At 33.1% G+C, this 24,462-nt stretch overlaps 4 protein-coding genes and 1 pseudogene across 5 annotated transcripts; 4 read left to right on the top strand and 1 right to left on the bottom strand.

The window, feature by feature from the left end:
- Window positions 1-39: 39 nt before the first annotated feature.
- Window positions 40-6,608, top strand: LOC114373660 (general transcription and DNA repair factor IIH subunit TFB2-like). 2 transcript variants are annotated; one of them, XM_028331169.1, is made up of 15 exons: window positions 40-541; window positions 1,241-1,408; window positions 1,985-2,053; window positions 2,371-2,464; window positions 2,635-2,735; window positions 2,852-2,897; window positions 2,984-3,043; window positions 3,120-3,188; window positions 3,423-3,506; window positions 3,627-3,710; window positions 4,469-4,554; window positions 4,828-4,918; window positions 5,785-5,865; window positions 5,967-6,041; window positions 6,129-6,608. In XM_028331169.1, the coding sequence occupies exons 1-15, from the start codon at window positions 429-431 to the stop codon at window positions 6,261-6,263; spliced, it is 1,356 nt and encodes a 451-aa protein (XP_028186970.1). In that variant the 5' UTR covers window positions 40-428; the 3' UTR covers window positions 6,264-6,608. The 2 variants fall into 2 exon arrangements, 1 of the variants encoding a protein (XP_028186970.1); XR_003658448.1 differs by lacking the exons at window positions 5,967-6,041; window positions 6,129-6,608 and adding an exon at window positions 5,381-5,557.
- Window positions 6,609-7,475: 867 nt separating this feature from the next.
- LOC114374718 lies at window positions 7,476-10,794 on the bottom strand. The gene is made up of 5 exons (XM_028332387.1): window positions 10,582-10,794; window positions 10,130-10,183; window positions 9,398-9,501; window positions 8,856-8,894; window positions 7,476-7,937 (listed from the first exon to the last, which is right to left on the bottom strand). The coding sequence occupies exons 1-5, from the start codon at window positions 10,655-10,657 to the stop codon at window positions 7,791-7,793; spliced, it is 420 nt and encodes a 139-aa protein (XP_028188188.1). The 5' UTR covers window positions 10,658-10,794; the 3' UTR covers window positions 7,476-7,790.
- Window positions 10,795-12,053: 1,259 nt separating this feature from the next.
- LOC114373255 lies at window positions 12,054-13,748 on the top strand (annotated as a pseudogene).
- A 1,823-nt stretch (window positions 13,749-15,571) lies between these two features.
- LOC114374076 (stress-related protein-like) lies at window positions 15,572-16,572 on the top strand. The gene is made up of 2 exons (XM_028331673.1): window positions 15,572-15,674; window positions 15,795-16,572. The coding sequence occupies exon 2, from the start codon at window positions 15,848-15,850 to the stop codon at window positions 16,328-16,330; it is 483 nt and encodes a 160-aa protein (XP_028187474.1). The 5' UTR covers window positions 15,572-15,674; window positions 15,795-15,847; the 3' UTR covers window positions 16,331-16,572.
- Window positions 16,573-20,593: 4,021 nt separating this feature from the next.
- LOC114375498 (monothiol glutaredoxin-S17) lies at window positions 20,594-23,756 on the top strand. Its single transcript, XM_028333289.1, has 3 exons — window positions 20,594-20,850; window positions 20,935-21,009; window positions 22,279-23,756. The coding sequence occupies exons 1-3, from the start codon at window positions 20,680-20,682 to the stop codon at window positions 23,503-23,505; spliced, it is 1,473 nt and encodes a 490-aa protein (XP_028189090.1). The 5' UTR covers window positions 20,594-20,679; the 3' UTR covers window positions 23,506-23,756.
- The last annotated feature ends 706 nt before the right edge of the window (window positions 23,757-24,462 follow it).

Genomic DNA, 24,462 nt, shown 5'->3' with positions numbered 1-24,462 from the left:
AATTAATTATCATGGATATTTCAGAAACGTACCAAAAAAAAAAAATTACTAAAAATTATGTTGATCTCCTCCATGGTGTTCGTCCTCTAATCCTCTGGAACCAGAGCCTGCCAAACGCCTATGACCGCTTCTCTAACTCCCTTAAAGTAGTGACTCATCTCTTCTCTTCTCATCTCATCTCTTGTCTTCACCACCCCTCCCCAACTTCACGTGATCCTTTCAAGTCCAAAACGGTGCGTATTATCACCGCCGCGAGAGACCCTTTTCGTACTACAATCACGGAAACGTTCGAGGTTCATGACGGGGTTTCATAAAATCACACGCTTTTTCTTTTAATTCGGTTGTTTAAGCTCTTCCTAAAGACCCCTTTAATCAGAATCCAAATTAAAGATAAAGAAAAAGGTGGTGGTGGTGGTGTCGGAATCACAATGCCAGAGGTTAGAATCATTGCCAAGAATTTCATGGACATGGTGGCTTCCATGCCCGCCATGAAGCTCGATAAGCTCTATGAAAACGGATTCATCTGTGAAGCTATTCTCAGGTCATTGTCCAAGTTCGACTATTTATGTTTGTTCAAGTTTCCTTGTGTTTGCAAACTTATTCAATTTGCCTCAGTATAACATATTCTTACCCATTCACCCTCCCCTTCATATGGTGTTAAGTTTTAATAGTTTTTGGCCTTTTTGGAAGAGGAGTGCTAGCAATAAATTCTCTAACACACTTTTTATGTTGGTTAAATTATAATTTATTAGAAACTACAAAAATCATGAACGTGACTCATTAAAAAAGAAGTGAGACCCATAAATTTCTGTGATTTCTTATAAATTTCAGCCTATGATAGATTATGTGTTCAAAAGGGCATGTTACTAGCAATTCTGTTTTTTTGGAATACAAAAGATTCTCAACTTGATAACTTGATGGTGCCATTATAGTGGAATTACTATTATGGATTATCTTTTCACCTAAGTTCAGAGTTAAGTAACCCAAAGGGTTGGTGCAATGGTATAAGGCTCCATTGCGTTCACATGAGTGAGAAGGATCCTTTTAGGGGGAGAACCCGTGTCCCATTCCCATCACGTGTAAAATTCCCATGGCCAGCGGCAGCCATACACAGTGGGTGGGGGATTAGTCTCGACCTAGGACCAAAAAAAAGTTCAGAGATAAGTGGGGTAGAGAAATGGTATTTAGTTTTTGAGTATTTATTTAGTGGTTTTAACAGACATATATCTTAAAATATTAGGTCTCTTCCGCCACTTGCGAAGAAATATGTCATACAGATGCTGCATATTGATGTGCCAGTGGCAGCTAAATTGTTGGAGGAATGGGTGCTTCCGGGTGGAGTTTCAAAGCACAGAGTGGCCATTGATAGGTTGGTTCAATTGAGAGTTTTCCTTGAAGCTGTTGACAGGTACACATTTATTCTCTAATTAAACATTTTGTATTTTTTATATGTTTCTGTGAAAATGAAAAGTAGACAATTGTGCTTCAGAATGGTTCAAGTTGATCAAATGACAATTGGATAAATTCAAACCCTTAGTATGGAGAGTGCACACCTTTTTTACATCTTGTAATTTGTTTAATTGTCTTTGTGATAAAATCTTTTTATTTGTGACATGTTGTAGTTCGATGGAAAATATGTGTTTATCTAATTTGCATGCTCCATGGCATGCATGCTATTTGTTTGCTTTCTCCTTTGTTTCTTTCAGAACACATTTGTGTAAAGTTATCAATCACTTCCTAACAAAAGGCATTTAATACTTAATACTGATCACTTAGTTCTATTCACTTCATTTTATTTTTCATTTTCCAAGTAAGAGAAACTGCTATCAATATGTAGTTCATTTCTCTGGATTGTATATATTCTTCTTCTCTTTATGTGTCTTTGCATCTAGCTAAGTTTCCATAGTTCTAGAACATCACTTTTACCACTTTGGAGCCTCGCCTTATCCCATTTACTTCAGTAAGTTTTTCCTCTTTCTGGCAGGAAGAATGAAAAGACTTACAAAGTTAATCCAACATTTCAGAGAAGTCTCCAAAAACTTTTAGTACAAGGGTGAGTAGTACATCATTTTTCTTCCTTTTCTGTTCATGGACCATGGTAATTGTTAGCTCGTCCTGTTCTCTCACTGCTATGCTGAGGAAGTGATGTACAAAATTGTTGAGTCCCGTGATAAAACTATTCTAATTTATGTATGATGGGTTAATTAGCCTATATAGGCAGAGGATGGTCTCTCCATGAAATTAAATGACCAGAGTCACTCTTCCATTCTGAATTTTTCAAGAAGAGCAATTATTGTTATGAAATTATTAAAATGTTGACTGTAATATTTGCTTTAGCTGGTAATATTTCCTTGTGATTAAATATGGCAGTGGAACTTTGCCAAGGGAATCAATGCCTTCTAATATTACTGTGAGGCTCCCAACCTTAGAGAATCTTGAGGCTTATGCTCTAGAACAATGGGAGGTACAATGTTTGATCTTCTCATTTCATTTTTTTTTTAAACTATACATCTATTTATTTTATTTCTTAATATTATTTTACCTAAGTTACTTTAGTTATTTGATGTACAGCACCTTGATTAAATTTTGACTAAAATGAAGCCTTTTATGTGACTTTCTTTTGCAATGAACCAGTGTTTCTTATTGCAACTTATAAGCCCAAGTCAGGTTGAAAAGCCCTTGAATATTAGCTCTTCCCTGATGAAGGTTTTCCAGCGGCGTATCCTGAGTTACAGGTTTTGGTTCCTTGGCAGTAGTACTTCTCATTTGTAGCAGTTGCTTATATGCGTGTGTGGGTAATTGGGTATTGAAAATCTTACACTTGATATAATTTTCTCATGTGCCAATACAGAGACAAAGAAGCTCCAAAATTAACTGAAAGTGGTTTCCAGTTTTTGGTATGTGTCAAAGTATTTATAAGCCAATTGTATTTAATGTATAATGCATTTTCCTAAATATAAAGATTGTTCCTTGTGAATTACAGCTGATGGATACAAATGCACAGCTTTGGTACATCATCAGAGAATATATCTCTAATTCTGAGGTAGCTCTAACTTTTTTTTTAAATAATATTTTTTCCATTTGTTTTCTAGTGCTCTTCATCATCCAATTTGATGCAGGATAGAGGTGTTGATGCAGCTGACCTTATCTCATTCATGCTGGAACTTAGTTTTCATGACATTGGGGAGGTAAGACATTCTAGTTAACTTGCACAAGTGTTGCATAAAAACTTTGATGAGAATTTTGTTGCATAAAAACTAATATCGTGGTATTCTACATTAACTTGCATAAGTGTTTGACTGATCAGACCTTTGCTTTCTAGTGACTTTTTCTCTATAGCTATGATTACTGAATCTGTTTCTTCCTTTTCATGTAATTGGAATTCATTGTGACTTTGACACTTAATTTTTTTAATGCATCAGGCTTATAGTGTTGACACATTGACTAGTTTTCAGAGGACCATAATTAATGACCTAGCAGACCTTGGTTTGGTAAAAATTCAGCAGGTTATTATACTTCCATGCTTATTTTTTCAGACGTTACAAGGTTCATGATGACTTTAATTGTATATTTATTCATAAGTATTTGTCTTCTGTTTCTTTCTTCTTTTTGTGACAACTTTATAGGGCAGGAAAGGAAGTTGGTTTATACCTACAAAATTGGCAACCAATCTTTCAATGAGCTTGGCTGATTCATCATCTAGAAAACAGGTTTCTTATTGGTTTCAGAATGTATTTATCTTGATAGAAAATTTAGACCATGGCCTTGTTTCACGATGAGGTTTCTTTTAGGAAAACTCCTTCACAGTAGTGAAGGCTCTATGAAATCAATGTTTTTGTTTGTTTGTTTCAGCTGCATTTTTTCCGTTGTGCCTTGTTCACATAGGATGGCTTATTCTTCTCGTCCTATTTCCTTCTTTCCTTCTAATTAAATTTACTCTTTAATAAAAAAGGTAAACTTTGAAAACTGATTTAGATGTTCCTTTAAAATGTATCTGTTTATGCATGTGTGTCTGTATTTGTATATGGTTTAGATGACCTTTTGGGTTATACTCCATAGTTTTTTAGTACTACTATTAATGTGATTTATTTCAATAAATATGGCCAAGTTGTTTTGCTTGTTCATAGGTGCAGATATTACTGTTGTTGGTTAGGTGTTTTAGCAGCTTCATCTCAATCATTCCAAGTTTGCATACACTTGTGTTCTTTAGAGTTTCCAAGTTTTACTGGATTACACAATACACATGAGATATGTTGATTCTTGTTCAAGAATCTTTTGTTGACTGATCTTCACTTACTACCTCAGATTGATGATCGCTTAACATGCCAATTAACCTTTGGTTGGCTTTAATGAATGAATTATCTTCTGTTATTGTAACAATAAATATGCCTATTTTGAAAAATAAAATAAAAATTCCTGTACAAATTTGTGAATATTAATGAAAAATGTCACTATTTAATTTTTTCAGGGATTTGTGGTTGTGGAAACAAATTTTAGAGTTTATGCTTACTCAACTTCTAAATTACATTGTGAGATATTGCGGCTATTCTCAAGGTATGCCACCAAATACTTTGTAGAGTGTTATATTTTGCAACTTTTGTCAAAGAAAGCCTCTAGTCTTTCCTCATTTTTTTCCTGCCATTTGTGTTTTGGAACTACTTAATACTTATAGATATCAGAAGTTGTTCTTCCTGGACAATATTTTTGGAATATCCTTAATCTTTCTGACACTATTTTTAAATGAATCCACTAATTAGCTATTAAATTTTGAGCTACCTATTTCAACCAAATATTATTGCTTAGTATCAGTACGTGTGGTGTACACAGGGTAGAGTATCAACTTCCAAATCTTATTGTTGGGGCTATTACAAAAGAAAGCTTGTATAGTGCTTTTGAAAATGGCATTACAGCAGAGCAGGTAAGTATTAGAAAATAAAATTTTTAGTGTGCAATATCTGCTTTTATAATATGATACTTGGTTTTTGCAGATAGATGGTAATGATTTATTTCTTGCTATGCTTTTGCTAGGAATAAGGGGCCTAGTACTAAACTGAATTCTAGAAGGAATAGGAAGCTAGGAGTTAGGGAGCTAGGAGTTAATTATTATAAATAGTGGTGCAGTAGATATTGCAGAGGTATTTTTTGGGGAAACTCATTGTAGAGGAGAGTGCTGAGACACTATTTTCAGTTATCAATAGATAATAGCTGGTTCCTTTTTCTCTCTCTGCGTCTCTGTGTACTGTTGTGTGAATTCTTCTATTTGTGGATACCAGTTGTATCAGCTTTGTCTATTTGCCCCCTGAATGTTGTTTTTACCATTTGAGTTTTGTAAAATAATCCTTTACATAAGTAGCTCTGACACAGGAATATGTTATGCTAGTCCATTTTAGATATCATACGTGGGAGCAGCCTCAACCTCAATCCTTTCTACCCACAGACCTTTCATTTGAATGACCTACATTGATGAATAGATGCATTTCCTTACTGCTATTCACCTCCTCACCCTGACAAGCTTGTACTCACTAAAGCTTTTGGCATTTTTTTACTATCTTTGTAGGTTAGTGTGTTTTTTTTTTTACAGTTATAACACATTCCAATGCACGTTCACTCCATTTCATCTCTCTATTATCATTAAATCCAACTTCCCTTTGAGCCTTACCAATATTAAAACAAATACACCTTTAGTCTTTAAATATAGGCTTATACTAACATGTTTGAGTTGATTTTTAAAAGTTTACTATGAACAATATCTTACACAGACAACCACATGTGTTGATGTTGCAGATAATCACTTTCCTTCAGCAAAATGCTCATCCTCGTGTTGCGGAGAGGATACCATCTGTGCCTGAAAATGTCACAGAACAGGTTTTTGATCTTAATATTGTGTGGTTGCATGCACGCATGCACGCTTGCTTATGTACTGTTTATTTTCATTTTCTGATTATGTAGCATTGTAATGGTGACAGATTAGGCTGTGGGAAGCAGATCTAAACAGAGTTGAGATGACAGATGCATACTATTACGATGAGTTCCCTTCCAGAGTAAGGAACTCTGCATCATTAATTTGAGTCCATGTCTTGAGAATATGCCCTTGTGTGTGTCTTATTATTTGTATCATTTGTGGGCAGGATGTGTTTGAAGGAGCCTGTGACTGTGCTAGAGAATGGAATGGTTTGTTGTGGGAAGATTCAAAGAAGATGCACATGGTGGTTAAGACTGAGGTACATCAGTATGTACGAGATTATTTGCGCCGTCAAAAGTAGTAGCAAAGGCAACATCATCTTATGCATCCTGGTCATCCTGGTCCTGTCAACATGCAAAGGGAAACCTGGGAAAAAATGCTTTTATTTTGAGCTTCTTTACAAGGAAACAGCAATGGAGAAAGCGATTTGGTCATATAATTGGCACACATCTCATACTTTTTGTTTCTCATTTTTCCCCTCCCTTTTAGAATTTTTAAAAAAATGTATTTTCCTTCAAGGTAAGTTTTGACATTCTTCCTTTTTTTTTTTGGTTTTGGGAGGGGGATCCTTTTATTACTTGAATGCTGTGAAACTTTTTTTTATTTAGAATTAAAAATTAAAATTTATAACTTTGTATAGTCAAAATATTGTAAGCATAAAATTTCAAATGATTTGATTAATTAAATTAAAATTTTTATATCCATATAATAAAATAAACTATATATGTCCAAATACCTTTTTTTTTTGTAAAGTTAATGTTTTCTATACAATAATAATATATTGAAGATGAACGGATATTATATTTTATAATTATTTTAATTCAACATAATATATTTTAAAGCAAATTACACTTGTACCTTTCGAATTTTTTATTTGAATTACATTTAACGTTACTATTTTTGTCATTCTTACATTAACCCTCTTTAATGTTTGAAAACATTTCATTAATACCATCTTATGTGTAACACTAATTTTTTGTAGTGTTTGAAAATATTACATTAATATCTCCTATAAGGGATGTTGTGCTGTAACAAAAAAAAAAGGATGTTGTAAACATTAAATAAGAAGTAAGAAGTATTGTGTGTGATTCAATACTGAGTATTATTCAAATTGCAATTGTCAAGAATTCATAACAAAGCAACAATGAAGAATGTCATCAAATTGGGGAATTATAATCTAATACTAAGGGCCAGTTCGTTGGTGTTAAAAGAGAAACAAAAAAAATAAAATAAATAAACACTGAAAAAAAATTAGACCTTCAATTTTATGCTTTATTTTAATTCAAACTTTCGCCCTAATTCACTTTAATTTCATTTCTTTCCATTCTATCAAACAAATCCTTTAAGATTGAAAATGTAAGTCTGATGTCAAAAGTCAAAAGTCTTCCACAAACAACAGTTATTTAGTCGAGAGGCACCAAATCCATTTGATCAGGCGGTGGATACGGGAGTGGTGATCTAACTGCTGACATTCACCATGATTTGATCGAGATTTATAAGTAATAACGGTAAATAAAAAAATCACAAATTTAAATTCCTAGAACATCAACTTTCCTCAGTAAAATCATGTAAGTCCTGTACTCTTAGTATCCAACTATCAGTGCTCCCAGCTTAAAGGCAACACGATGCCTCCAAAATCTCAAGGCAAAAAAAGGCACAACCACCACTCATGGTGTTGCCCCCAAAATGTAAGTAACCCATGCTGATAACAATTACCAAGTTGCAAGGTAAAAAAGAAAATGAAACAAAAAAAATTCCTGAGCATATAGCCAACAAAGTATCAAGTATACATTTTGGAATTTTGTCAAATATGTATGTTTGTCTTTCACTATGCAGAAGTATCAGGTATATCACTTGGCGGGTCAATGGGGCATACAGGTTGTGGCTTTGGCTTTGGTTGTGGCTTCGGCTTGGTCTCCGGCTTCAGTTGCCTGTTAGGACTGACTTTATCAGCTTCCTCTGATTTAACCTCAAACTGCAATATGCGAAATATGTAATTGGGTTATTACAAGTGAATTTTTGAATATATTTGTCAGACTTATGTAGATTCTTGATGATATTCAATTCAGAGAGAAGGAAAGTTGTACATCTGCAACATGATTCACTAAAATAAATTGGTCATTCAATAGTGACAGCTTAGTATATGGGAAACCACATCGAAGCAACAGAGAAATATTGATGATATATGTATGATTTAAATAGATGCAATAAATTTATAAGATCACCTGTATCCTAATATTTCCAATGCAAATTAATCGATATAGCAAAGAGAGAGAATTAGTTTTCTTTATGATGAATCACATTCAATTTTCAATTACTGTAAGATGTGGAATGTATAAAATACCATGAACAAAGAAACAAATCAAACTTTATACTAATCATTCCAACTAGGCTTTAGTTGAAACATGAAAACTGAAAGAATTCATTTTGGTGCAGAAATGTTATCATGAAGTTGGACAGTCAGTGCAAGTCTGCAACCAAGATACTGTGCCCAAATCACATGATGCAATCCATAATTTAAAACCTTGGATGGTATTACAAATCAATTTGGGGATACATTTTCCTATTTAATTTTTCAAATTATAAACAAGAGAATTAATTGAAGGTTATCAAACTGATTTGAGACTGAATTTCCTGATAAGCAGTTTCCATAAACAATAGTTAAAAAATCACAATAATTATGAGGTTTCTTTTATTTCCTTTTTCAAACAAATATGCTAGAAAAACCTGCTGACATGAAGCAAGCATAGCAAATTCAAAAAGCATCACTCCCTCCTTGTTAAAAAGATTCTAAAATCCTTTGTTTTTTTTGTGTGTGTGTGTGTAGGGAGGGGGGAAGCTGGAATGCATATGACAAGTTAACCAAAATTTATGTTCTTGAAATCAAACTGACCTTGTAACCGCAGCCAGATACACATGCATGAAAACATTCCTGTACAGGAAAACAATTAATCGTTACTAATTTCTAGAGATAGCAGCCATACCATAATTAATCTTAAGCTATTAAAAACCACATGCATGTCGCAATTGACCAGAAAGAAGCCATTCCTTTCCATTATTCTCTAGATATCAGGGCTGAAAACGGATTACTGATGCTGCCAAGAAAATTAGTTGACTAATCCTATTAAAACAATTTAAGCACCATACACAATCAACTTGTAGTTCACTCATTGGCAAGCAAAAACCAAAGGCAACAGTTCAATACTTGGTTCCAATAGTTCTTATCAAACCTAAAACTTTTCACTCAAATACTTTTCCTCTGACAATAACATAACAGTCAACATGTAGAAACCTTTCCTTTAAGATTGCAGAACCAAACATAAAAAATATTATAAGAGAGAAACCATTATTTGTTAGAAAACATCATAAGCTAAGTTGCAATCACGATTCACGAATATGGAACGTAAAAGGAACATGGGCAAGGATAGAAGATACCTCTGAATAACTGGCAGCTCCAGGGGAACGATCAATATAAGCACTCCACTGCTGGTCCTTTAGTACGGGATCCTTGTAGCATATTTGATTGCAGTCCTCCAAACCTGGTTAACCAATACTCTTATCATTTGTTAATCAAAATCAAGTCTGTCACTAAGCAAGCACAATTTATACAATCACACTTTTTCCATTCTTTTTCTCAGAATACGCCAGAAACAAAACTGAGATAAACCAAGTTGCTAGCAATTCTCTTCTTAAAATATGAGATAAACCAACTACTTCTGCCATCTACAAAGCCAATGTTTGACCTCATATATCCAGTCTTTGTTGCTTCAATAGCAAAAACTAACATAATCTTATGACTTGAATTGTTAAAAATATAATAAAAACCATTTCGCTCAATTTCATTATTGCTGAAGTGACTTACCGTTTAACAATTAAAAAAGTGGAGCCTTACTCCAAATACTTTCCCCAATTGTCAAAGATAAATTTTTTCTCTCAAGAAATTATTGTTTTCAACTAATCAAGACAAAACAACTTTTGCAAATTTCTGAAATAGTTTATTAAGGACACAAAAGGGGGAAAAAAAGTGAGCAACTATAATGCTAGTATTGATGCAGAAATACAAGAAAATGAAATTCATAAAGCCTAGATTTTGATTGAACAATTTTTTCTTATCTACATTCCATTCATAAGAAAAATTATTAAAAAGAAAATGCAAAGTAATCTCACATTCTTCCCATGTCTCTCCATCTGAGTCGCAACCCTTTTTGCAGAATACTCGCCCTAAAATAAAACAAGTAGGATATGTGAGTGCATAAAGGAACGCAAAGATCGAATTTTTAGCGCATACCCAACACCAATTAACATCAAAATAACCTAACATCGACATCATAAACCATAAAAATTGCTACAAGAGTCTTCAACGAGCCCGGAATATTGCTTCATTGAGTTAACTATTCATTATAATATATCACAATAATTTGAATTATTCAAGATATAATCTACCCAAACATTGAAAATAGACCAGAAACAACGTCATGACCTCATGGGTAATGAAAAGGATAACACAATTCCAGAGCATGAATATGGCAAATTGAACATTCATGATTTTTTTATAAAAAAAAAGAAAGAAAGAAAGAAAGAAAGAATGAAGAAATGTTGAAGAGGTTTGGTTACATTACATGGGATTTTGGTTAGGGCAGCGTATTTATTGGTGCATTGGTTTCCACATGGAGAAGCCCACTGTTGCGGTATCATCCTTGTGTTTGTGTTGTTCCTGAAAGAGAAAGAGAAAGAGAAAGAGGAGAACGAGACAGAAAAGAAAGCCTTGTTGTAATTCGAAAAGGGTAGTTTGGTCACTTCCCGTGTTATCCAACGAGGTTTCCTGTCCTAGGACATTACCGAGTTTTATGGGACATTACCGAGTTTTATGGGACATTTCATTTGGATTAAGTGATTAACAATAATCCACGGGTGATAGACATGAACAGTTTTATCGAAAAAGTAATAGACATGAACATGATGCAATGAATTTTAATTTCAAATTTTCAATAACTGAATAAACAATTAATATATAAATAATCCCTAAAGTAATAGAATCATATTAAATAGTATATAAATATTGAAAAATCTTTCAAATTGATCCTTAAAGTCAAAGGTTGATAAAAATATATCAACTGAGACTAAACTAATAGATACTAGAAAAAAAAACAAATTAACAGTTAATGTTGACTTTTAAATATATATATATAGAATTTATTTTTTATATAATTTTGCCTAAAATAAGAATTTGAAAATTATATGTAAAATAATATTGGAATGGAATAAACTTTGACGAAAGAAGAAAAAGGAAAGACTTTGGGAATGGATGATGGATTAGATTAGATGGAGTACAAATGTCTTGTGGTATTTCAAGATTTGAGAATGAGATCAGACAAGTTTAACATTTAGTTTTACAGTTAAATAGATAGATGAATTTCATTTTACATTTAGTTTTATTAATTATTAAAGCACTAAAATTATTTAAAAATAAAAATAAAAATTAGGACAGTTGCCGGTTTCTCGCGTAACTACAGTCAAACCCGTTTAATTGAGGGGTTAAATGGGTCGGACTTAAAAACCCAGTATTTAAGGGCCAAAAAATCATACAGCTATTGGTACGTGTAGCAGCACAATTGCCTGTACACCCAAGTAAAATTTCACTTTTGCTCATTACGAGTAAGCTAATTTAAAATTAGATCCATTCATGAATTGAACCTGTAACTTATACCTTATTAATATAATGTTTTATCAATTGAGTTAATAAATCAATTCTGTTATAAAATAATTGAATTAATAAATCAATTCTATTATAAAATAATTAATATTTTTATATATAATAATAAAATTCTTAATATATATTTAATGTACATATAATTTTATAACAATTAATTTTAATCTAATAATTAATTTGTTTAAATATAAATTTTTATGAAACTTATAATTTTTGTTTATAATTTATATATATAAATAAATAAATTATTAAATCAAAATTAATTATCATAAAATTTATTATTTAAATTTATAGGTGTATTAAATATACATTAAATTTTTTTTATTATAATATATAGTAATATTAATTTTTTATAATATAATTGATTTATTAACTTAATTAATTGGAAAGGCTGGGTTGCATTTGCCTGCCAAGAAAAATCCAAAACTTCTTTGGTTTGACCGTATCCTTGCAGATATTGGAGATTACCAGGTAACATTTGAACTTTTTATGGACAATAAAAGACTTTTTGTTAACATCATGTAATTGTTTCATTTGGTTTCTGATTCCTTTTCTCTCTCCAAATTGAAGTCCCTTGAACAAAATCTCTCAACTTTTAGCAGGCACATATCACGTATTTGTAAGATTTTGGAAGTGGCCTCAACACAATCACTTGTTCTCATTGATGAAATTGTTGGTGGAACTGATCCTTCAGAAGGTGTTGCAATATTTGAAGGATCGTGCTAACTTAGCTGTTGTAACCACTCATTATGCTGATCTAAGTAGTATGAAGGAAACGGATACCCGTTTTGACAATGCAACAATGGAATTTTCACTTGAAACGTTACAACCAACTTATAGAATCCTCTGGGGATGTACTGGTGATTCAAATGCATTAAGCATAGCACAATCTATTGGCTTTGATAGAAATATAATTGATCGTGCACAAAAATGGGTAGAGAAGTTTCAACCAGAACAACAGCAAGAGCGGAGAGGAATGCTCTATCGATCATTACAGGAGGAAAGAAATCGGTTAAAGGCTCAGGTTAAAAAGGCTGCATCCATTCATGCAGAAATTATGAGCGTTCACAATGAGGTACAATCTAGAATCTAGATGTTTTGCTGGGAAGAGAATCTTTATTTCTTGATTATAGTTTGTTTTCCTTGGTCAATGTAGTATTACAATCAATACAATAGTGTTCATTTCCAAGTTCATATGAATTTTGCATCCTTAATAAGTAAATCGTTGGTAAATTGACTGGAAAATCAAAGAGGTGATGGGGATTTATACAAGTTTGTGGATTGACACAATATTTAGTACCTTGGGAATAGCCAGCAAATGGCTTTCTGGTTGGGAATTGCCAACAAATGTTAATTTCAATATCTTTGAGGGAGTTACCTCTAGAATATAGCTTTCTGGTTGACTATATGCACAATTATAATATAAAATAAGTACATAGAATTTTCTTTCCAAAATGATCATGTTTCCTTTATTGCTGGAAATTTTTTGTTCAGCAAAAGAATACTTGAGCATTTGCCAGCAGACTTTAATTGAATATCATCATATTTGGAGTTGCTTATTTCTTTCCTCTTTTCCCTCTTTCTTTGGCTTTTTCTATTCTTCTAATATTGCAAAGATCCAAGGGGAGGCAGAAGACCTTGATCAACGTGAGATGGAACTTATGGCAAAGGAAACACAACAGGTTCAACACGAGCTAGAGCATGCAAAATCTCAGATGGAAACTGTGATACAGAAATTTGAGAAGCGACTCAGAATTTCTGGTATCAACTCAATTCTCTTATTAGAGAATCTGAATCTGCAATTGCCTCCATTGTAAAAGCTCATACTCCTGCTGATAGTTTTCCATCAATGAAGCTGATCGTGCTTCGTATACTCCACAAATTGGAGAGCAAGTCCATGTGAAGGGATTGGGGGGGTAAATTAGCTACCGTTGTAGAATCGCGCCTGGCGACGATGGAACAATCATGGTACAGTATGGTAAAGTACTAGTGAAAGTCCGTGTAAAGAAAAGTAACATCGTTGCTATTCCATCTAGTAGAAAGAATGCTGTAACTAGTTCTTCTTCCACACATTAGGAGAGGCAGGTACGTATAAAGATGTTTAGATCTTTACTTCCATGTAAATGTTCAACTGATATAATTATAATTAAACTTCAGGAAGAAAACGAAGTGGTATACTTTTCCATTCAGAAAGTGATTGAGCATGCATTAATTAAAAGAGACAATTTTGAACATGGAAAAACCTAGTTTAGCATTGAATTCAAAACCTATTGTTGATCATGTTTATAACTGGATCATCCTATAAAAATTATTCTTATTCTTCTTTCCATAACAGGCTTTTGAACCTGATCTGATTTTTTAAAAAGTTCACATGTTTTCATCACTTAGATATTTTGCACATTCTGCTGAATTATAAGCAATTTCAGATCCAGACATTATTATTAATGACCTTTTTTTACAGGCATAGACCGTCTCATTATTTATTTATCTGTAATTACTACTTTGTCTGTAAATGTAAAATCTCATTATATATAATGAATTATGGTATGTTGGGAAATAGTAGTAAAGTGGAGAGATTTACATCAAATGAAATCACGTAAGAAAATTCGACACCATAATTTAATTCAAAATTTTAAAATTTAGGTTCGTAAATCTTTTACTCACTTATATGATACTCAATTTTTTCAAAGCCTTATCTCTCTGTTGCAATAAATAATGTCAGGTTGAACTCTCCCTTTTTGGGAGTAGTTATCGTGCTTCTTCCTTACCTGATCTATCAAATGACTAAATTGATATGTACATAAACACCTTTGATAAGTAATGAGTTTTGCTGTTTTAATTCAGTGATTTTTACTTAAGGTAACATTCTTAACAGATTTTCTTCTGTTCAGAAGGCATGTTTTTAATTTGTTTCATCAGTATTATGATGTCTTAGACATTCCAAGAATATGCTGTCGTAAGTTGTTCCAAGATTCGTCTAATATATGGTGCTTTATTGATGTATTGCATCCATTGATTTAAAATCTTGTTTACTAATGAAATGTGTGAAAGTTTGTTTATTTTTAATTCTTCTCTAGAGTCATACATAGTTCTTGGATGCAATTATCATTTTATAATAATTAATTTTAAGGATTAATGCAGAAATATATAAATAAACATGTTTTCCTTATATAACATTAATTATTGTATTTATTAGATGTAATATACACGTATGAATTTTGTTAGCTAGTATGAATTTTTTTAACACACACGTTGATATCGATGCATTTTATGATAATATCTTTTACGATAATATCTTATTATATCTAACTCATGTATTCATACAAAAAAATGTGCATGCTGATAAATTCTTATACATATAAAATTTATCATTTAATTTATATCCTTAATTATATGCCAAACTTCTTTTACTTAAAAATTTTAAAAAAAATTACATCAATACAATGTTACATGATTTATAAATAATTTTATTTATTAAATATGTGATGATGAGTTTAATTTCTGACTAATTGTATAAAAAAATATCAGTTGAAAGAATTTAACTCTTTAAATTGAATTTTAATATCTTAAAAGTTGAAAGAACTTAACTCCTTGGATCTTAATATCTTAAAAAATTAGTTCTTTAACTCTATCAATATGGATATCCTGGTTTTTTTTTTTTTTTTACTATCCTCCCCTCCTATGTGCAAGAAACCTACCCTTAAATTAGGAGTTGAAATGCATCAAATATATTTCTGTTTCCGTCACCAAGATATTCACTATTCTTGCACTGTCTATATTTTGCCGATCTTCTCGTATTTGTCTCTTTAAATAGAAGAGAAGAATAATATTTGACGGTGGTGGGCATTGGAGTCGTCGCCAACATACCAATTAGCATGCATTCACGTCAACATTAATTGCCAAAATAGGCGTGACTTTAATTAGGAGTATCTATAAATTTCCCTAATCAAACATTGATCCAAATCGCCAATCCACAGTACTCCTAATCAAACTCACCGTTAGGCACGTACCTATTATTCTTATTCATTTCGTTCATTCCTCTCAAATTCCCTCCTTTTTTTCTTCAATAATATTTCATATCCATTCTCATGCATGCATTTGATTTTTGGTTATATATTTCAGGTGGGCGAGACAGAGAACAAGGCAACAACCGCAAGCACAAACTAATTAGCGTAATGGTGCAAGTTACCACCCTTAAATTCCTCATGCGTGGCGCCGCCACCGCCGCCGCTTGCACCAAGGAGCGCTCCGGCGTCCGGGCCGTCGAGGAAGCCGCCAAGAGTGCCATCGGCCCCGTCTACGACAAGTTCCACCTCGTTCCCGACGAGCTCGTCCGCATCGCCGACCGAAACTCCGATAGCTCCGTCGAGCACCGGCCTACCCCGCATCCCAGCTGTACAGCCGTCTCGGGCATCGCCGGAGCCGTTTACGCTAAGTGCGAGACGGTGGCGAAGGAGCTGTACGAGAGGTACGAGGCCAAGGCGGAGCAGTGCACTGTGGCAGTGCGGCGGAGACTGTTCCCTCAGGTGTCAAATGCGTCACATTGGACGGAGAAGTACAACGAGAAAGTTGCGGCGGCGGTGGAGAAGGGTCGTAGGGTTTCGGCATTGGTTGCTACGGAGAGGATATCTAAGATGTTTAGTGAGAAACGATCATGAACCCTCAACTTATTGATCTAGCTAGTTGGTAAAGATGGAGTTCAAATTATAGGTAAGTTCGAATCTCGCTAATGGATGTGAAAATTTATCAAATAGATAATTTGTAGTACTTGAGCGAGACAAATGGTGTTGCACTTGCACCTTCTCAGTTCTTGTATAACCTCTTTTTTACTTGTATGAATTTGATTAGAGTTTCTTTCATGTCACTCTTTGCTATAGCCGATTTTATGCTTTTTTGCTGCTTTTTCTTTTGTGCATAATGAGAGTCAAATTGATGTCTTCAGTTTGGGTATATATTAAAAAAAATCAATTTACCACTAGTCCATTATAAATAAAGGAAAAAAATTAAGGCTGTGTTTGATTTAAACGACGACGGATTTAAATGATGGATGATGGAAATTATGTTGCCGAATTAATTGGTTGGAACGATTAAGAGGAGAATTAACATACAAGTTGTGGCATGTGAGCTTAAAATTTCTGTCTTTGGTGTTGCTTTGTCATCCTAAAAAATTTGATTTTTTAGGGGGAAAATTGATTTTCTTTTACTTTTTAGGCCAAAAAAAATGATTGCTTAGGTGAAAAAAAAATCAATTTTTTAGGTAAAAGAAATCGAGTCTTTAGACAAAAAAATAAAGAAGAAACTTATGTAAATTATAACTCTTTTCATCATTATCATTCTCTTTTCTTGATATCTGATTAATGACTTATTATAATTATTAGATTCAAGGAAATGAAGAGTGAGAATGAAAAATAATTCTAAAAGAATTAATATAAGTTAATTCCTCCTCTCTCCCTCTTTATATATATATATATATATATATATATATAACACATCACATGAAAATAATCATAAGTGAGGATAAAAATAATAAATCTTAATCATTAAATTAAAATAAAATGTTAAGATTAAAATATTTTAAATTTAAATTTTATTTAATTGTAAAATCTTTAAAAAATTTATTAAAAAAATCTTAAATTTTAATTTATGTCATTTTAAAATATCTTAAACCTATTATCATCAGCTTTTGACTGATTTTGACACAATTATTATGGTCATCATCACAATTGTTGTCATTCGCCATCACGTACCATGACTATTATCGTCAATGTTACTTTCACCATCGTTATCACACGGTAATGACAACAGTAACAACGAAGATCATGTTGATCGTGACATTGATGGTTATGATGAAGATCACAATGATTATAGTTGTTGTTGTGATAATCTTAACATAAATTAATTTTTTTTATAAAAGATATAAATAAATCTTTAAAATATTTGATTTCTTGTGATATGGAACTCATGAAGAAATTTAAGACATCCCATCCATGACCATTTAATCTTGACGAGGCTCAAAGACATAAACGAAAATGCTCCAGAAGAGATCAAGTCCAACATTTCCCCCCCTCCCCTCCCCTTCCATTTTGTCCACAATAAAAGAATAAACAGTCGTAAGCATCAAAACAAGAAAGCTACGTGTACTGCCAATACCTTGCTTTTTGACACACGCCATCGTGGGGTGAGAAGCATCACTAAACAGACCCTGATACCTAGTGCACAATATAGCGATCCCAAAACCCGTGATGTGTAACAGTTTCTTGAAAAGAGGAGTGATTGCAAAGGTGATGAATCCTAATAGAGTTGATGTAATGCCAAGGAACCTCCACACTCCTTTTATTCGATTCACATTTGCGAGGAATCTGCATAGTTTTTCCCACGTTAATAACATGTGTTTTAATAAAAAAAGGTCCACCAAACCTGTTTTCGAAATGTTCCCGATCAAGGTGATTGGGATCGTAACATTGCTGCAAATTCGGCCGTGCAGATCGCTGTACTTGTCTTCATACTAATACAGAAAAAACGCAACCAACTAATCTTAAAACCTTTATAATACTAGGACGGAGTCTAGTTGCGTAAGCTAGATAATTAAGTCTCCACAGACTTTTGAACCGTTGGATTTATAATGCTTAAAAATTTAATGGATAGCTAGGATATATATGTACATAAGACAATATACAGTTGGGTAAGTATTGTTGGAATTTAAGTGTCAATAGCTTCTGTGTCATATCCAACTTTGTCCTGTGTTCTAGACATACATGTTTATTCATGCAGTGTTGAATATATTATCTTTTGGAAGGTTCAAATTTAGGTCCAAGGCAATAGAGTTGAATATTGCCTTGTGTTTTTTCAAAACATCATTAAAATGTAAATTTGAAATATATATCTTATTTACTATAGAATGAAAATCTGTAATATACTAGTATTATTTTTGTTTACGCGTTTATCCGACGACTTCAGTGGTTGGTTGTATGCAAAAGGCAGACATGGTATCTTGTGCTAGTATGAAATACCATTGTGCGAAAGGCAGACTTCTATGTTGAAAAATGAAACAAAATTGTCAAAATAGTGCTATATATAATTGTGATAGTATTATTGTGTATTAATAAAGGAAAAGAATGTTGGTTCGATCTTATGATTTTAATTAAAAATTAAAAATTTGAGTTTTACTTTTTATTAAACTTAAATTATATAAAAAAAAGTTAATGAAAATAAAATAATTTAATGATTTCAGTAACAAATATAGAACATGTTGATACATTTAAATTATATATCTATATATCTATATATTGTATATTTGCAACTCACTTTGGAGAAAAGTGATATCATTTTTTTAACATTTAAATAAATGTTATATTGAACCTGTTAGACTCATTGGTATATATATATATATATATATATATATATATATAAAACAAAGCACGACCACAACAAACATCAATAATATAATATTAATATAATTTTAAAATAATAATTTCATCGTATTCAAAATATACATATATACTCTAGACCACGGATATTTTTTTTCTAGGTTGCAGTAATATAATTTTATAGTAACTAATTAAGTATTTTTTTTCTTGTGAATGAACTGATTAAGTGATTATTAATTATATGTCAACCAAATATATAGTTTTTTGTATTATTTTAATTTATTATCAACTATTTTATACTGCTCAGCCTCCTTATTTTTCATTGTTAAATCATTGAAAAATTGAGAGAGTCTAACTTAATTGGTTGAATATGGTATATGAGTTATTATAAATCTTTTGATATTTATTATCATTGATTTTACGAATAAAAAAATCATTAAAAAGAATTATAAAGTTTGAAGAATTTTAACAACATTCTGATTTTGATTAAGTGTTTCTTAGTTTTTGTTGTGATTTAAGGCTTTGGTAGATATAATTGTTTTGGTTCACTGATTATGCAATAGAGCAGATTCATTCCATCAAGATTGGAAAAGAGCTAAAGAAATTTCAAGTAGAAGTGACCAATGCCAAAGTGAAATTTTTCTTGAGAATTTGGCTGTCACCGAATCAAGGGTATCTCAAGTGTAACGTTGATGCGCGCTTGGTTTGGAAATTGACTTTTCTACTATCCCTTTTCAGGCTGTCCTCGTGTTGTCATTTCAAAACAACGTCGTTGTGAAGGGACAACACGGAGAACCTGAAAAGGGACAACAGAAACACCAGGTCCCTTGGTTTGACATTAGGGAAAAATATACTAATTTTGGAGCTTGTGTCCGAAATGAGCAAAGAGAGTTGTATTGTCCATGTCAGCGTGGAGGAGACCTTATCTTGAAGTTTAAAACCTTCTATTGATCATTTAGAACTTGGCATTGTGGTTCGTAATAACTGATTGATCATTTAAAATCTAAGCACAACAAAAATTGTACTCCCTTCGATCTCAAACATAAGTAAACAAAGTCTTTTATTTAATTATTTATATCTTATTTAATGAGACTATCACTAAAATATCTTTTAGTTAATAAGACTCAAGAATTTTTTTAAATATTTGATATCAAATTCCAATAAAGAATATTTTAAGGAAAATATTTTTTTAATTAAAAATGACACAATTTAATAAAGTTAACTAATCTTCTTAATAAGTGTGAAATATGTTTTTTTTTGCAAGATTTTTGGCATCCTTATATTGTAGCATTTTTTTTGCAACAATTTTGGCATCCCAAATATGATTATATTGTATAATCTATACATGGATACGTATTTCTATTAAAAGGGTATTTCGAAAGTATGCGTGCAAATAATAATACGGAAGTGAGAATAACAACTCCCTAAAGTTTCTTGGGCCTGATAGACTGGGCTTATTATCCAATGAATTTGGATTGTGTGATATTCCTTTCCCAGACCCATCACGCAGCCACGCGTCCGAGAATCCCAAAAGGTGCACATTTAAACACACACACGCGGATACAGTGTGACATTGTGTTGATCCGAGACAGAAAAAGGGGTTAGGGTTTGTTCTTGTGATCGAAGCTAAGCGAAGCAAAATGGGTGGATCAGTGAGGGACGTGAAGTCGAAGGGCGAGGTCGACGAGGTGGTGGCGAGTGGCTCTCCGGTTATCCTCCACTTCTGGGCGTCGTGGTGCGAAGCTTCCAAGCACATGGACCAACTCTTCTCTCACCTTTCCACTGATTTCCCCAACGCCCGCTTCTTAAGGGTTCCCTTTCTTTTCTCAAACCCTTTCTTCTTTCGCTTTCCTTTTTTTTTAATTTTTTTTTTACATATTTTTCATGTTCTGCAGGTCGAGGCCGAAGAGCAACCCGAGATTTCTGAGGCTTACTCCGTCTCCGCTGTTCCTTTCTTTGCCTTCTGCAAGGTATCGTTATCAATTATCACGCCTTCTTTTACGATGGTTTCTTGTTGTTCTAGTTGCTTTGTGTGTTGTTATTGTTATTTATGGTATCTAGTGTCCGCTGTCCCTGTAATTTTTGAGTGCTTATGTAGTGTTGATTTCAAATTGATTTGTAAAGTCTATTTGATTGGCTTATTATGATGCTGTTTGTTTTGATGCGTTTAAGGCTCTGCTGTTTCCCTGATGCAGGGTTTCTTAAAAAATAATATATCTTCTCTTGCTTGTTGGGGGGTTCATTTTAGTTTGATACTAGGATTGACAATGGTTCTGTTTTAGTGATTGGTTTGGATGAACGGTTCTTAGCGGTGGAGTATTATAGTTTGTGCTTGATGATCTGGTTGATGTTTTGTTTTGTTGCTGTGCTGAGTTACATTGGGTTTGGGTGAGAGCTATTACTTTGAACCTGCCTCCTTATTAATGATGATTTGGCCCAGTGTCCTATTTCCTAAGGTATGTGGTTGATGCTAGCTGAAGAATGGAGCCTGACCGGTGTCGAAAATGAATTGTATTTTCTGAGAAAGGTGGAATTTTTTGTATGAAACCTAATATGGTGCTAATTTTTAGGACAAATAGGTTTTATATTCTGTCTTGATTAGCTAGAGCGACTCCCTTAAGTGAATTTAAACTCAGACAACTTAACACTTGTAACCAGAAAATTCATAAAATGAAAGGGGAACAGCTGGACTGTCATTCAGTTAGTCCTTAGTTTATACTCTGTACTCACTGTTAAGGGCAAGTATCTCAGCTGCATGGAGGTCAGCAGGTACTATGATAGATGATTAGCCTAAACCTTTTTGGCTTTTTTTGTTGGGAAAGTACAAGACTGCTTTCACTTACATCCTCTTGCTGTTCTTGGGTTATGTCCCAAAACATTTCTTTTGATAGAGAGGTTTGTTTATGTTGAAGAAATATAGTTGTGCATCATGATCATTTTCTGCATTGGTCTAAGGAAACACTGTGTCCAGTTTAGACAATTGCATGTAAATACTAAACTGAATTTGAATATATAATTTATTATCAAGACTCAGTTTTGAAATTTTTTCATGTCCTTTTAATCATTATATGTCACCATGTAGCCGACCCCACCTAGTGGGATAAGGCGTTGTTGTTGTTGTTGTTGTTGTATAATACTCTTTGCTGATTCAATCTGTCATTTGGGATTGACAAATCAGTTATTAGTACTTAGTTGTTTCCTTCTTTACTTGATTTTAATAGTTAAGTCCTTTTTGTCAGGATGGGAAGACCTTTGATACATTGGAGGGAGCTGATCCGTCAAGCTTAGCCAATAAGGTTGCTAAAGTAGCAGGCTCAATTAACCCTGGAGAAGCTGCATCTCCTGCCAGTCTTGGGATGGCTGCAGGGGCTTCTGTTCTTGAAACGGTGAAAGAATTAGCAAAAGACAATGATTCTTCAAAGGAGAAAAATCAAGTTCAACCAGGGCTTAGTGGTCCTCTGAAAAAGAGAATTCAGCAGCTTGTTGACTCTAATCCTGTCATGCTTTTCATGAAAGGAACTCCTGAAGAGCCAAAATGTGGATTTAGCAGGAAAGTTGTTGTTGTGTTGAACGAAGAGAGAGTCAAGTTTGGAAGTTTTGATGTCCTATCAGACTCAGAGGTTCGTGAAGGCTTGAAGAAGTTTTCCAATTGGCCCACATTTCCTCAGCTTTACTGTAAAGGAGAACTTCTTGGTGGGTGTGACATAGCAATTGCTATGCATGAGAGTGGGGAACTGAAGGAAGTTTTTAAAGATCATGGAATTGATACTACTAATGAAGCAAAAGAGAAAGAATCTGGAAACGGCAAAGGTGGCATCTCAAAATCTACTGATTTGAGTACAACCTTATCCTCTCGTCTGGAAAGCCTGGTAAATTCAAGTGCAGTTATGCTGTTTATGAAAGGAAAGCCAGATGAACCTAAGTGTGGTTTCAGTAGGAAGGTAGTTGAAATTCTCCAGCAAGAAAATGTTCCCTTTGAGAGTTTTGACATTCTTACTGATGAAGAAGTTCGTCAAGGGCTTAAGGTTTATTCAAACTGGTCCAGTTATCCTCAACTGTATATCAAGGGTGAGCTTATTGGTGGATCAGATATTGTGTTGGAGATGCAAAAAAGCGGAGAACTTAAGAAGAATTTACACGAGAAAGGGATTCTTCCTGCAGAGACCATTCAAGATCGACTGAAGAATTTGATTGCCTCGTCCCCTGTGATGCTGTTCATGAAGGGTACCCCAGATGCACCAAGATGTGGTTTTAGTTCCAGAGTTGCTGATGCCCTTCGACAAGAGGGCTTGAATTTTGGGTCCTTTGATATATTGACTGATGAGGAAGTGAGACAGGGATTGAAGGTATACTCAAATTGGCCAACCTATCCTCAACTCTACTACAAAAGTGAGCTGATTGGTGGTCATGATATTGTGATGGAGCTGCGAAATAATGGGGAGCTGAAGTCGACTTTATCTGAGTAGGATTATTATTATTCCTTCAAATAACATGTGTTATGTCCTAGAAGCCATTTTGGGAGGTTGTGTTTGATGTCATTAATGAACTACATGGTTATTTTATATGCTACCGTCAGTGATTTTGAAAATGTTAGTGTGGAGCCTCATCTAATGGTATACTGAACATGCATGAATTCCAATCAGATTAGAAATTGTTATATATTACATAATTATTTGGTGGAAACCTCTCATTGGTACTGCCAAACAAATTAATTCAACACGTGTGAGCCCCCTCGAAGTTGCTTGCCCTTCAAAGTTTATGTTTTGGACGTTATGCCAATCCTTTTTTTTGGTCTAGACTTTCACTCAGACAAGGAACATTCACTATAAAATTAGATTCTGAAACTTCGATAAAAAGAATGCTTTTTAATATATAACGAACAGTTTAAATTTTATAATTAAAAAAATCTTGAAATATAGTTTAGATTAAAAAAATCTTGAAATATGGTTTAGAGATTAAAAAAAATGGCAAATTGTGACTATTAACAGAATGATACAAAGACCAACTATACAAATAAAAGAATGATAATTTAAAATGATTGAGAAGTTTTTTTGGTAGATATTAACAGTAAAGTATAAAAAAAGGGAGCAATTAGTTACAAATTAGGTCTGTAGTATTTTGAATTCTCATGATGATTTATTAAATGCATCAATCTAATCATATCATGTATTTCAAATTTAAATCATCCAGTAAATGCATCAATCTAATCATATCATATATTTCAGATTTAAATCATCCAGTAAATGCATCAATCTAATCATATCATATATTTCAGATTTAAATCATCCACTCGATAGCTTATTTGTATGTATCATGTATGCATGCTGTATCTTTCATATTAACCTAATCTTCTATAATCTTTTATTTCTTTATTATTAGAAAAAGACTAAATAGGAAAGGATAGATCATATATACTCTAGAAG

The sequence above is a fragment of the Glycine soja genome, chromosome 11 (assembly GCF_004193775.1).
Source record: "Glycine soja cultivar W05 chromosome 11, ASM419377v2, whole genome shotgun sequence".
NCBI lineage: Eukaryota > Viridiplantae > Streptophyta > Magnoliopsida > Fabales > Fabaceae > Glycine > Glycine soja.
Note: the sequence above shows the minus strand (reverse complement) of the source record. Positions and strands in the feature narration are given on the sequence as shown.